Genomic DNA, 13,134 nt, shown 5'->3' with positions numbered 1-13,134 from the left:
TGTCCCATGTTCTGTTGTCCTTCCATCACATTCTGATAAAGCTCTGGCCCAGGATCCATGTGACCGCCCCCCTCACCCATGTCCGCATTTGTGCTGCTAAGCTCTCTTGGAGGATGTTAGCCCTGAAGCTGATGCCACTAAATCATTCCGGTCTCCAGGCCAGCTGGGGCCTCCACATTGCCCATAGTCTTTGTTTCCATAATCAGCCCTTCCTCTTCTCTTCTGTGACCAGGTGAAACTTGCTCTCTTAAGCACCTCTACTTCCCACTCATCCAAATATTTCACCTCCTATTTCATTGGGAAAACAGAATCATATAAAAGCGCTCTCTGCTTCCATTCACCAAACCTACACACTTACATATGTTTGCCCTCATCCTTTCTTTCTTTACAACAGAAGAGATGTTGCTGCCCAAATTTAAAATCCATGCCTCTGCCTATGCTGTGCATCCCATTCACGCCAACATTTTCAGGGCCCTTTCTCTGCCTTACACTTAGAAATTTTCTACTCTTTTTCTTTAATGGCTCTTCCACAACAATACCAGAGTCTCTACAACCGAGAGAGAGAGAGAGAGAGAGAGAGAGAGAGAGAGAGAGAGAGAGAGAGAGACTCTCTCTTCACCTCCCAAATTCCTCTCCTTACAGCAAAATTTCTCAGTTTTTCTTCAGTGCCTCCTTGCTTTCCACTCACTCCTTAACCCACTGTAATTTGGATTCCATCCTCAACACCCTTCAGTGAGACTGTACTTGCCATGGGCACCAGTGGCTTCGAGTTATGTTTGTTAGGTTCAATTTTGTTTTTGTATGTAGTGTCCACATCCATTTCTTTGTTTCTCTTGAAAAAAATGTTGGTTTGCAGAAATGAGATCAACTGACTTATAAATTTCCCCACAGGCTGATTCCATCCCTGTGGAATTATTCAACATTTTGCATCTGTATCTCCTATTGCCTCTAAACTCAGAGATCTGGTAAATTGACAAGATTCAGGTTTGATTTGGAGGTGCAGCCTGCCTCAAAGGTAGTATTGTGTACTTGTGAGGGGTGTTTTCCTTTTATGAGTTCTCAGTAATTATCATTGCCTAAATCACTAGGGGTTGCAAAATGGTGATATTCAAATCCTATCATTTCTTCTTCCTATATTAGCTGGAATATTTATATAAACTTCCCCTGATCAACTAATTAATAACCATAAAGTACAAATCATACTGAAAATACAGAATAAATGTTTTATTCTTTCAGAATAAATGATTAATTGATACTTTCCTTTACTCAACGGTTTCCCAAATAATGAGTTGGTCTCCCTAGTATTCTCCAAAGACGACCAATGAGTTATTATTTTCTTTTTTCAGTATCATTCTAACTCATGAATCTGTTGTCCTTATTGGTATTCTTTGGCCAACAGAAGCTTATTCAACTTAGTTTCCAAGTCCTTTGACAAGAAATTTGTAGTGTTTGGTAGCTTCCTCGTGGTCTATTATGACAAAATATTCCGAGCTCCTTTTGTCCATTTCCTGCTCCAGATCTAGAAGCAGAGATTTCTTCCAGGATCTTCGGTTGCTTTTAGTGAATCTGCTATTTAGAAAGCACAATCTGGATACCAGGAATGTTACTGCTATTGAGTTGGTCATTGTTTCTAGACTGCTTTTGTAGATAGAGCTATGAAGATGTATTCCTTTAGATTCAAAGGTAACACACATCATGAATTCTTACTGACACTTCCAACTCAAGTTCAGGATTACTACAGAGTTTTACCTAACTTTGTGCATTTGTATCCCCATTCAACCCAGCTGATAGTATCAATTTTCAAAGATACCAACAGTCATTTATCTCATGACAGAAGCCTATCAGAGTTACAGTAATAATACAACTACATGCAATATGAGTACTGAAAGGAGTTAAAAATTGTTTGTACTCCTCTTTATGCGTAAAATATATCCCTTTTGGAATGTATGGTCAAAATACAGGGTTTTAAAAGTCACATAGAATTGCTCCATACTGTAAGGTTTTGTCTCCAATTTGAACCACACTAAAGTTGACTCATTTCATGTTATTTTAATTTTTTTTTTAGGAACCAATTTTAAAATTTACTTCATTTCTTTATTCATTTTTATATTACATAAAATATTTACATGCTTCCCAAACCAAATGTACAAAATATAGTCATAGAAGCATGGCTATCATCTTTGTTTCTTTCAGCCTCTTGCCTCCCTATAAGTAATAATTTGTGTGTGGTTTATCGTTCCAATTTTTATAAATGTATAAATATAGTCCTAAACAATCATACCGTACTATTTGTACTTTTCTCCACCTTGCTTTTCTCATTAAAAAATATATGCTAGAGACCAGTTTATAATAGTACGTACTATAAGTCTTCTTCATTTCTTCCTATACTTGAATAGTATTTCCTCATGTGGATGTACCATACTTTCAATTTATCCAGTGCCCTATTGATGGACTTTTGAGGTATTTCCAGTCTTTTGCTATTCAAAGTAGTCTTTCCTCCACATACAACTTTTCCTTGTGTTTGCTAGTACATCTTTGGCATAAATTTCTAGAAGCAGGAATTGCTCTGTCAATGGGCAAATATGCATTTATTTGATTTCGATATTGCCAAATTCCCTTTCATAGTGTTTATCACTGTGCATTTCCAGCAGTAATGTATGAGAATGGCTGATTTCTTTCAGCCTCATCATAGCGTATATTGTCAAACTTCTGGATTTTTGTCAATCTGATAGTTGAAAATAGGTTTCTCAACTTGGTTTTAATTTGAATTGCTAAGTGAGGTTGCTCTTTACACAGGTAAGAGCCAGTTCTGTCCTCTTGACACAATCCCTCTCAATTAACACCCATGAAGCCACACACAGACACACACACACACATTTTTCTCCTAGTTCTTGGGTTGTTACTTTTAAATTTCCTTTTCTAGTTCCATTTCTGCTGTTTATTTCCCAAATATTCCTCTATCTCTGATTTGTGTCTTAGCATTTCTTTTAAAATCCATTTCTTAGACTGTAATAATCATTGCTATTCTGACTTCTACTAAGTGCACACCTGCAGCCCAGAGCTCTCCCTCTGCTTCTGTCCCAAACAGCAAACTGCCAGTGAAGGCTGTGAAGAGTCACCTGACATTCAACCTGTGCAACCCTCTTCCATCCATCATATGCCCTTCCTCTTGTGTTCTCCAGTGCAGTGAATACTACCACAAATCTCCAGTGCCACAGTCATAAAAAAAGGGTTTTTCCCTGACGACTTCCTCTCTCACCTTCCTTGTATCAAATCAATGACCAATTTTTATGGCTTTCTCTTAAATGGTTCCCAAATCCATGTACTTTTCTCTCTATCCCTCACGACTTGTCTGAGCCACTCTCATCCTTCCCCTGCAGTTACTGCACCTTCCTTCTAGGTGGTCTTTCCTTTCCTTGCTCCCAAACGTAGTCAGAATTACTTTTGAAAACACACATAATATAGGACCATTTACTAGCTTAAAAACCTCCAAATCTCAAAAAAAAGTATCATTATCGTTATTAGAGTTGTTTGAATTTTTCAACTATTACTTATACATTTTGAAATAAAATGGACCAGGAAAGGGAGCCTTAAGTAGCTCAGAGGCAGATCAGGCTCACCAGCAAGTTCCAGTGCCAAGTAACCTGAAAGAGACTTGAGATTCCCTACAACTACCTCCAGGGAACAAAAATTGTCCTCTTTGCCTATGTATTACCTGAGAATTTCAGTCAAGGTATTCTTACCTTTGTGGTCCATAGTTTGACGGTCCAGTCAAATGATGATGTGACAAACAGGTGTGAAAAGTCGACTGGGCCCACTGCCATGTGACAGTTAATTCCTGTCACTGGCCCTTGGTGACCTTCAAAGACCTCACCGATACCAGCTTTGCTGCATGAAGACCACACATAAGCAGAATTTCAGTGACCTTTGCGAAGCTGTGAACTCTTTAAAAAAAAAAGCAAACTTGTCTCTACATGATTACTTCTCCAAAATTTAGCACACCACCATATACAACCAAAAATGAAACCACTTTCACAGTTATCTTGAGAGAAATAAAATGCTAGAATATTTTGGGTAATTAAAAAACAATATGGGGTAATACAATCTTTTTAATATTCAGATTTAATATCAAATTTCATCATTTAATCCTTTTTCAGGAGGTCCTCAAATGCTATCATCTTTCATGCAGCTAACTTTGATAGAAAAAACATATACTTAGATCTCAGAAGCTTTCGTACATATTATCAGACTATTCCATTGTTGTGATGACATTTTATACATGTTCCATTTTAACTTCTTTTATAGAACCTATTGGCTATAAACCTGTATACATTCTTATATACATTCATTTATTCTTTCAAGGAAATTTCTTCAATTAGGAAGGCATACCTGAAAATGTAATACTTTGTGGAAACCCTTGCCACCATAAAATAATAAGCATAATATAAATGTGATATGGAGAAAATGATGTCTTTACTGAAAGCAAAGAAAAATTAACAAATCTACTAAATGTAAATTTTAGGAGGGCTGGTGCCTTGTTTCCTTGTCAAGAATTTAGCATATATAGTAAGTGTTCAATAAATATTTGTTGAAAGAAACAGCAAAGGAAAAGAGACAAACATGTCTTTTTTTCTAACAGAAGCATGTTTGAGAAATAGTGATACACATTTTAAAAGTTATCCACAGACATATGTGACTTATTTAACTGAGTTGGGATTATTTCCAGTCTCCACCCCCATCACACAATAATCTGCATGCAATCATAACCCAACTAGAAAACATAGCAAAATGCTATATGTAAAAAAAAAAAATCCATGTGTATGAGGTGATAAATATGACAAATACATAGGGATTGTGGAATCTAAATGTTATTAATATGTCACTATGAGTAAAAATGTATTCAGTTATTAAAACATTTGGACTTCTGGAGTACTAATAAATGTCAATGTGCTGAGCAAAATTTGAAATCACGAGCAAAGTTCTGCAGCATGTATTCTGTGTAACAGGCACTCAGAAATTATGCCCAGTGAAACTGCTAACAGCAGTTCCACACGTGATCCTTTAAATTTGTTCTAATGAACACGAGGAACTGATCTTTGAAGTAGCCCCTGGTGAGATTCCAACTTGCTCTTAACAGTATCCTGAAAGAGTTTATAGGGTGCAAAATGAGGACTTTGTTTAATTTATGGAAGTAGATTTGCACCTTCTCTACATTAGGTGAAAAATAGAAATCCCCTGCCTCTCCCCCATATCCCTATATGACCCATTAAAAATTACTACAAAGTGAAATGTCTGGTACTTTACAACTTGACTGAGATCTACATTTTATATTTCAGATGGATGGACCAATGTAAAGGAATAACAAAGAGCGCTGTAAAAAGATCCATGACGTGTACCACAGATACCCTTCTTTTGAACCACAGTGCGTATTCTGATTATGCTTAAAAAGGACAAAAGCCACAGAACAAAAATATTCATCATGTAAAAGGTTATCCAGAATACAGAAACAAACAAATACATCTGAAAGTTATCAATGAACATGTTCTGCAGTCTTCACAGATAATTAAGGAGCTGGATTAAGTCAATTAAACCTATGCCCTGATGACTATAATCAAAGTATAGATAAAGCTGTGACTCCATGTTGGGCCGACTACACTCCGTGCCTTCTCACGCCACTTGTGACAGTCTACCTGTACTGCAGATATTTGTGTGTTGACCTTTCCCACCATCATTAGTTTCCTGAAGCTGGGAGCCAGAGATCAATGATGCTTGCATGCCTAACAGCATCTAGCAATGCACTTTGTCAAAGGAGGTGTGCAGTGAATGAATGAGGTCTGCACGAGTGGGTTTGCATGAATGAACACCTTTATCAGATCTTTTTGTGCTTTGATAAGACATTTAATGCATAGTTTTAGCCAGTTTTTATGAGGTAGGACCACTGGGCATGGAACTATGAGGCATATTTTCCTAGTCACCTTTAAATCATGTGATCAGGGAAAGTATTGCTTGTTCCTATGCACAGCTCATATTGTGTGAATGAAAACTACATAGCTGGGCCATGGATACTTACTAATTCTACAAATCACAAAGACATAGGAGTATGATCTTGGAACAATTTGTGGTTCCTCGTAATATCTAAATAGCCTAGGATGAGTACAAGAGATGAAAAATCAATTTAATTAGAACTATTATACTAAAGAGAAATTAAGCACCAAGGTTAACACAGTGAACCTTCCAAAATATGTGAGGCTGCTCATTAAGTCTTACATGTCATTTTACAATCTAATCCAAATTATTGGATCCTACTTTATCCTGATGGTTTTCTAGGGGCACGTGCGAATCTGTCAGTTAAGCCAAGTTTCTTATCACCTGGAAACTTCACAGTGACTTGTGTATTTCCTACTATTCCAGCATCTCAGACTGGGAGAAAGGGCCCTGGGCATTTCTCTATATTATTTGGATATTCTTTATTTCTCACATAGAATATATATATATATATATATATATATATATATATATATATATATATTTAAAGATTTTATTGGGGAAGGGGAACAGGACTTTATTGGGGAATAGTGTGTACTTCCAGGCCTTTTTCCCAAGTCAAGTTGTTGTCCTTTCAATCTTAGCTGTAGAGGGTGCCGTTCAGCTTCAAGTTGTTGTCCTTTCAGTCTTAGTTGTGGAGGGCGCAGCTCAGCTTCAGGTCCAGTTGTCGTTTTCTAGTTGCAGGGGCACAGCCCACCATCCTTTGCGGGAGTCGAACCGGCAACCTTGTGGTTGAGAGGATGCATTCCAACCAACTGAGCCATCCGGGAGCTCAGCGGCAGCTCAGCTCAAGGTGCCGTGTTCAATCTTAGTTGCAGTGGGGCACTGCCCACCATCCATCACTTGCGGGACTCAAGGAATTGAACTGGCAACCTTGTGGTTGAGAGCTTGCTGGCCATGTGTGAATCGAACCGGCAGCCTTCGGAGTTAGGAGCATGGAGCTCTAACTGCCTGAGCCACCGGGCTGGCCCTAGATTATATTTTTAATTCCTCATTTGTAATGTGGCAGGGAATCAATGATAAAACAGAAATAGTTTAGTACGAGAAAAATGGTAGATAAATGAGTAGTCGAAACAAAATGTTATTAATGCTTGTAGAAGCATATATAAAAATATATGAAATAGAAAACCTATCTCACAGCCTTAGTTCTATCCCATTTATTCTACTTAAATTTTCTCCATGGTATGTATCATCATAAACCATATATTTACTTATTTACTAGTTTGTTGTCTTTCTTCCTCAACCAGAATATGGACTCCAGGTCTAGTTTGGTCCTTATGATGTGATGGTAGTGGCACATGGTATGTTTTTAGTAAATATTCCTTGAAAGAATGAATGAATAAAGGAATGAAAACTCTATGGAAACATACAGGAGGGAATGGTTTTCTTTGACCAACAGAGCATGGAGAGGCTTCAATGTGGAATGACCTCTGGACAGGCACTTGAAAGATAAGGAATTAGCCAGGCCAAGAAGAGAGACATGCCAGACCAGGAGGGAGAAATCGAATGTACAAACTCATGGTGGGATAAACGATACTTGGGGACTATTATCCCGGCTGGGTATGTGGCTGGAGCCTGCAGGCAGGCTGAGCCTGGAAGGAGGCAGGGAGTCCAGGGTCTTATACGATGTGCTAAGAAGCTGGTACTGTTTTTCTCAAGGCGGTGGGAACCCTCAAAGGGTTACAAGTGGCCAAGCACCAGAGCAGATGGATACTATAAGGCTGAAGACTCGAGGTGGTGCTTTGCCTGTCTTCAGAAATGCCTTTCTCATAATGCAAGGTGGTTATAATTCAGAACACGATAACAGACTTCAGGGAACGAAGAACACGTCATCAGTAAGAAAACAAAATTACCTGCCATGACGACAGGCCGTATAGACTGTACCCTCCTCACTGCCAACCACGAAGTTATTGACGTCTCCCGTCGGGAAAGCCATTCCGGTAACAGCCACGGGCTTGGACTTGTTGTACATCAGCTCCATGCTCTCCTACCAAAACACGGGTGGTTACACTCCCTCTGTCAACTCCTTGCCATGCCAAAGATAGCACGGAAAAATCATTTGGCTAAATCGTCTGTTTGCTTTTCACACAGCGTTACAAAAGACCCCGGCTGTGCCAGCAACCACGCTTTACTGCCCCTGACATTCATGCTTCTGTGTATCTCTGGTTTCAAGCCGGCTGGATTTCATCAGCATGTGCTGCTGCTTCTAAAGTCAGGCAGAGATGACAGGTGAGAATTTTGAAACTAATGGTGCAGAAACGAAAGATAATACTGTAATGGTTACACTTGTCAGCCCCAGGCTTTAATAAAACACACAATACCCTTGTATTTACAAACATTTTCAAAATCAATTGTTCGTGAGAATACACATGTATTAATATCAGATGTACTAAGCACATTTGTCAAAGCAGGAGTGTATGTCCTCCGTGAACTAAGACCAGAAAGTTGTCATTCGGGTCATAAAAAGCAGATTTCAATAGGCACTAGACGTCACGAAGGGCAGCCATACAGCGTATAGGCTATAGGCCTGCAAAGAATGGTGTTTAAATAAGTCTTTAAAATAGTAAATGAGATTATTTATTTTACCTAAAATGATTTTCAAAATCAGGAATTAAAGTGTATTCTAAAGGACATTCTACTGAATTAAGTTTAATGACAGTGAAGAGTAATAAAGTATAACTGACGACTCTGCATATTTTTGGCTATTTACATTAAGCAGCCTACTTTGTGCACCTGAAGTAATTAAAAAAAAAATCATTCCAGGGGATTGTGCATTATAGTCACTTGGGAATATAGTCTTTTTTTGTGTAAAACAGATTAGGTCACCCCAACCAAGGGGTCCATAAATCGGAAGCTCATGCTCAGAGTCTTGGTAGTGTAGTCCCTGTGGTCACGTGACATGCTAGCAGTATGTGAGACCCACACGGAGTGAATGCATCAGTGAGGGGACACTAGGACAATATAATACAGAAAACTGGACCATCCAAGAGTTCGATCCATCGATAAAAATTAGCAGTGGGAAGGCACTGTCTCTTGGTCGCCCACTTGGGACAGAGAGGGACCAGGGCAACTGCTGAATGCTCCCACGTCTGCCTGCCATCCAGTCATGCCATGAAACCCTCAATCTGTGTATACAAACAGCAGTCTGCAGGCATGCTAAAACTAATAAAAACGGTTTTGTAGCCCCTTTGTGGCTTATTTTAACCTAAACAAATACACATTTAATCAGCAAAATGGGCAACTCAAAATTCTTAAGTACAGGGTTCACTGTGTTATCTGCAATCTTCATGCTTTTGAAAGAAAACACCATATTGCTGAGAATTTTAAAACAAAGCCATAAAATACTCACACACAACTCCCGACTTGCATAATGTTAAAGACCAGCAAAAATAGAGGAACTTAAATTGTAAGCAGCTTATCAGCTCTCTCTTCTCCCCCGACTAAAATCATAAAGAGAACTTTTTCAGTCTTAGCATTATCTACATATGTATATTGTGGAGACTTATAGGAGATTCTTTACGGTTTCCACATTTCCTAGTGTATCTTGAAACTTCAATGTCTTCTAAAATTGTAAGAGAAACATTCTTGGGTCGTTATTCCAGGAAAGGGAATAGGAATGTTAAAAAGGAGAATTGTCTCCCAGATAGCCTTTACAATTTTCTTGATGCTTCCTCACCTTTTTGTCAAAGGCTACATAGCAATAAACTCTTCTGTGTTTTTAGTTGGAAGACAGTGAAGTACTTTTTGCCCCACAAAGAACTGTAAAAAATAGTGTATACACCTGTGTGTTTGTGTGTGTAGGTACGTGTCTTCCGGCATCTGTATGCATACTTATATTCTGAAAGTTATATTCACATGCTTCCTCCCAATGGTCTCTTGCACGTCTGCTCCTTTGTTTGGTTCCCATTACTGTAATCAGTTCTGGCTTGGAAACTTAGGAACTTTTTCATTTTTGACTTCTCATTTGTGGAGCAAGGAATGGCAGGAGCCATACTAAGACACATTCCAGAGGAAAAAAGAGATGGCTTGACAATTTCTTCATACACACAGGCAGTCATGTAGGCTACGGATACGAGTAAGGGCTTAGGTTTCTATTTTGCTGAGATACCTCTTCTCCAAGGCAAGTACCCATGAGGGCTGGCTCTGTCGAGCTCCCACCTCGTTTGCATCTGTTTAACAATGCTGTAGGGTAAGTACAATTCATACCACAGGCAACTTCCATAATTACTATGCTTTAAGATGGATTATTTCATTTTCACTTGAAACTGACCCTAGGATTAATGTATTACAATAATTACATGATTTGTGGTAAAGGAAATGGGTTTTGGCTTCAAGAGGAGACTGCTGAAAGCAAGCCCCACTCTTTCAAGTGCATCCATTGGTTTTAGCTCCTATAGGATGTGAGGGTTTGGCTTTTAGGAACTATATTCCATTAGGCAGGTATCTCTTTTAACCAGGATGCTCTTATGTGTAGGGGAAAACAAACCCACCTGTGGAGTTGAGAGCATGTCCAGGCTCCAGGAACACATTTTACCATCAGTAGAGACAGTGATGAGGTTATGGGCATTCTGGGTCCCAACAACATTTACACAGTACACGGGATGCTGCAAAAACATAAACATGGAGGATCAGACACTGATCCAGGAGGAAATACTTACATTTGAGTGTTAAACACATCACTCCAAAACAAGGATTAAAGAGTGACATAATCCTACAATAATACAAGCCTCAGGTCATTTGCCACTTTTGATTTGAACCTGATTTCTTTGTAAAAGCTCTGGCAGCAACACCTATTAGTGGAAATACAAAGCCTCCCCTCGCTCAGTCAGATGCTGTGCAATGGAGCTGAAGGAAGTTAGAGCACATGAAGACTGGTGAGCCGAAGCAGTGCGGGGAGATGAATCTGGATTATTTGAACGAGTCTCACTGCCTAGTTTGGCTTATAAACTCGCCATGAGTGATGAAAAAAGCCAGTCTTCAAAAGAGTAGAACTATTGACTTTTGGAAGGAAAAAGTGTTACTAAATCTGGAGCTTAAGGCATTATGGTCACGTTGCCAAACATTTGTTAACATTCTTTATAAAAAATGGTTAATATTCATCAGCCTCTTTAATTTGAGGGAGAGATGTTGGTGGTGGAAATTATTGGCACAATGCACCTAGTGAGATAAAATTAGGTTCTTTTATGTTACAGCAAAATCTAGGATAATGATAGATTTATTTTTTAAAATATCATTTGGGGTAGTATGGAGGCTTAGACTTGGCCAGGGCCTTGAGAAAGGTCATTTATACATCCCAGGAATTGTAAGCAAGATGCTCTTTCTGTCATAACTCTAGTAGTTTATCCCACTCTGTAAATGGTAGGCTAAAATCATTTGCAGCTGCACATTAAATACTAAGTGGAAGGTTAGCATAAGCAGAACCTAGCAGTAATTTGGGTTAGATTTCAGGCAGCTTAGCCATCAGTGGCCAAACCACAACTTAGTTGATGCTTCTCCGTGCAAATAGCTGACAGTCTAAGTCTTACTCTTGATGAGTTACTGTCCATAATACCTAGCCACAATGACAATGAAACAATCTTTAATATTGGAAAGTTGATATTATATAAAGGATGGTTCCCAAACTATTATTATCATATAAACTCCTGGTCAGAAAGAACCATAATAATCATCTAGGGCAGCTGTTCATTTGCCTCTACCAAGAGGTGGTCCAAACTCTGATTATCAAACACCTTCCTTAAGGGTAGCCAGTTTTAGCACTAATTCCTGGGGCATTCTTCCTTCCACCAATGGGGATAAAGAAAACTCAAGGAGGTACTTTCAGTGCAGTGCCCTCTGGGATCATACAAATCAAGCCAAAACAATATTTAGACTGTTGTTGTATTAACCCTCCTTCCCCCAGTCTTGTCTTACTCAGACTAACCATCACCAATTCCTTCAACTGTTCCTTGAATATCTGGTTTTCAATACCTTCCCCATCCTGGTCACTCTCTTTTGAAAATGCTACATTTTGCCTGAGTTCTTTTTAACACTGAAGTTCTGAGAATATAACATAACTATCTACCTCGTATTTTTTAAATTAAGTAATTTATTTTTCAGTTGCAGTTGACATTCAATATTATTTTATATTAATTTCAGGTGTGCAGCATAGTGGTTAGACATTTAAATAATTTATGCAGTGATTCCCCCTAGTTACTCTAGCATCCACCTGGCACTATACATAGTTGTTGCAACATTATTGACTATATTCTCTATGCTGTACTTTACATCCCCGTAACTATTCTGTAACTACCAATTTGTATTTCTTAACCCCTTCACCTTTTTCACCCAGCTCCCAACCCCCTTCTCCTCTGGCAACCATCAGTTTGTTCTCTGTCTATATGAGTCTGTTTCTGCTTTGTTTGTTCATTTTTTTTTTGTTCTTTAGATTCCACATTCAAGTGAGATCATATGGTATTTGTCTTTCTCAGTCTGACTTATTTCACTTGCATAATACTCTCTAGGTCCATCCATGTTGTTGCGAATAGTAGGATTTCATTCTTTTTTATGGCCTAGTAATATTCCAGCGTGTGTGTGTGTGTGTGTGTGTGTGTATAGACATATACATGTCTATATATACATATATACTTATATGTATATATAGACATGTATATGCCTATATTTATTACATCTTCTTTATCCAATTATCTATTGATAGGTTGCTTCCATATCTTGGCTATTGTAAATCTAGCTACCTGCATTCTGACCAAGAGAATCTAGAAATACAGGGAGAGTTGAATTGTCACTTCTCATGAGATAAAAATCTCTCTGTATTAATGCATCCTACATTTGCTTTTTTGACAATCGCATCACCTCTTTTACCTGTGCTGATGGGCAGTCAACTAAGTCCCTATGTCTTTTTCACACCATTTTCCTACAGAAACTTTCAAATGAATCAGCCTTAGTGGGTCTGGACATCAGAGATCTGAAACTAAATGTTATCCTGATCAGGTCTCTAAACCTCAAGAGGACTAACTGGTGATGGGACTGTGGACAATGCTTTTTCCCTAGTCTCTGGGGTATGTGGGATCTGTAGCAGTGTGCACACTCAAG

The 13,134-nt window shown here is 38.6% G+C and overlaps 1 protein-coding gene across 8 annotated transcripts in view; it reads right to left on the bottom strand.

Annotated features, from left to right (window-relative positions):
* The window catches only part of DYNC1I1 (dynein cytoplasmic 1 intermediate chain 1), a 269,907-nt gene that overhangs the window by 33,269 nt on the left and 223,504 nt on the right, over positions 1-13,134 (bottom strand). For all 8 annotated transcript variants that reach the window (XM_074340758.1, XM_074340755.1, XM_074340754.1 and 5 more), the window contains 3 exons: positions 10,536-10,649; positions 7,899-8,032; positions 3,744-3,888 (listed from right to left, as the gene is read on the bottom strand). In XM_074340758.1, coding sequence (XP_074196859.1) covers positions 3,744-3,888; positions 7,899-8,032; positions 10,536-10,649 — 393 coding nt within the window. The remainder of the gene's footprint in view (positions 1-3,743; positions 3,889-7,898; positions 8,033-10,535; positions 10,650-13,134) is intronic.

This window comes from Rhinolophus sinicus, linkage group LG09 (assembly GCF_036562045.2).
Source record: "Rhinolophus sinicus isolate RSC01 linkage group LG09, ASM3656204v1, whole genome shotgun sequence".
Taxonomy (NCBI): Eukaryota; Metazoa; Chordata; class Mammalia; order Chiroptera; family Rhinolophidae; genus Rhinolophus; species Rhinolophus sinicus.
Note: the sequence above shows the minus strand (reverse complement) of the source record. Positions and strands in the feature narration are given on the sequence as shown.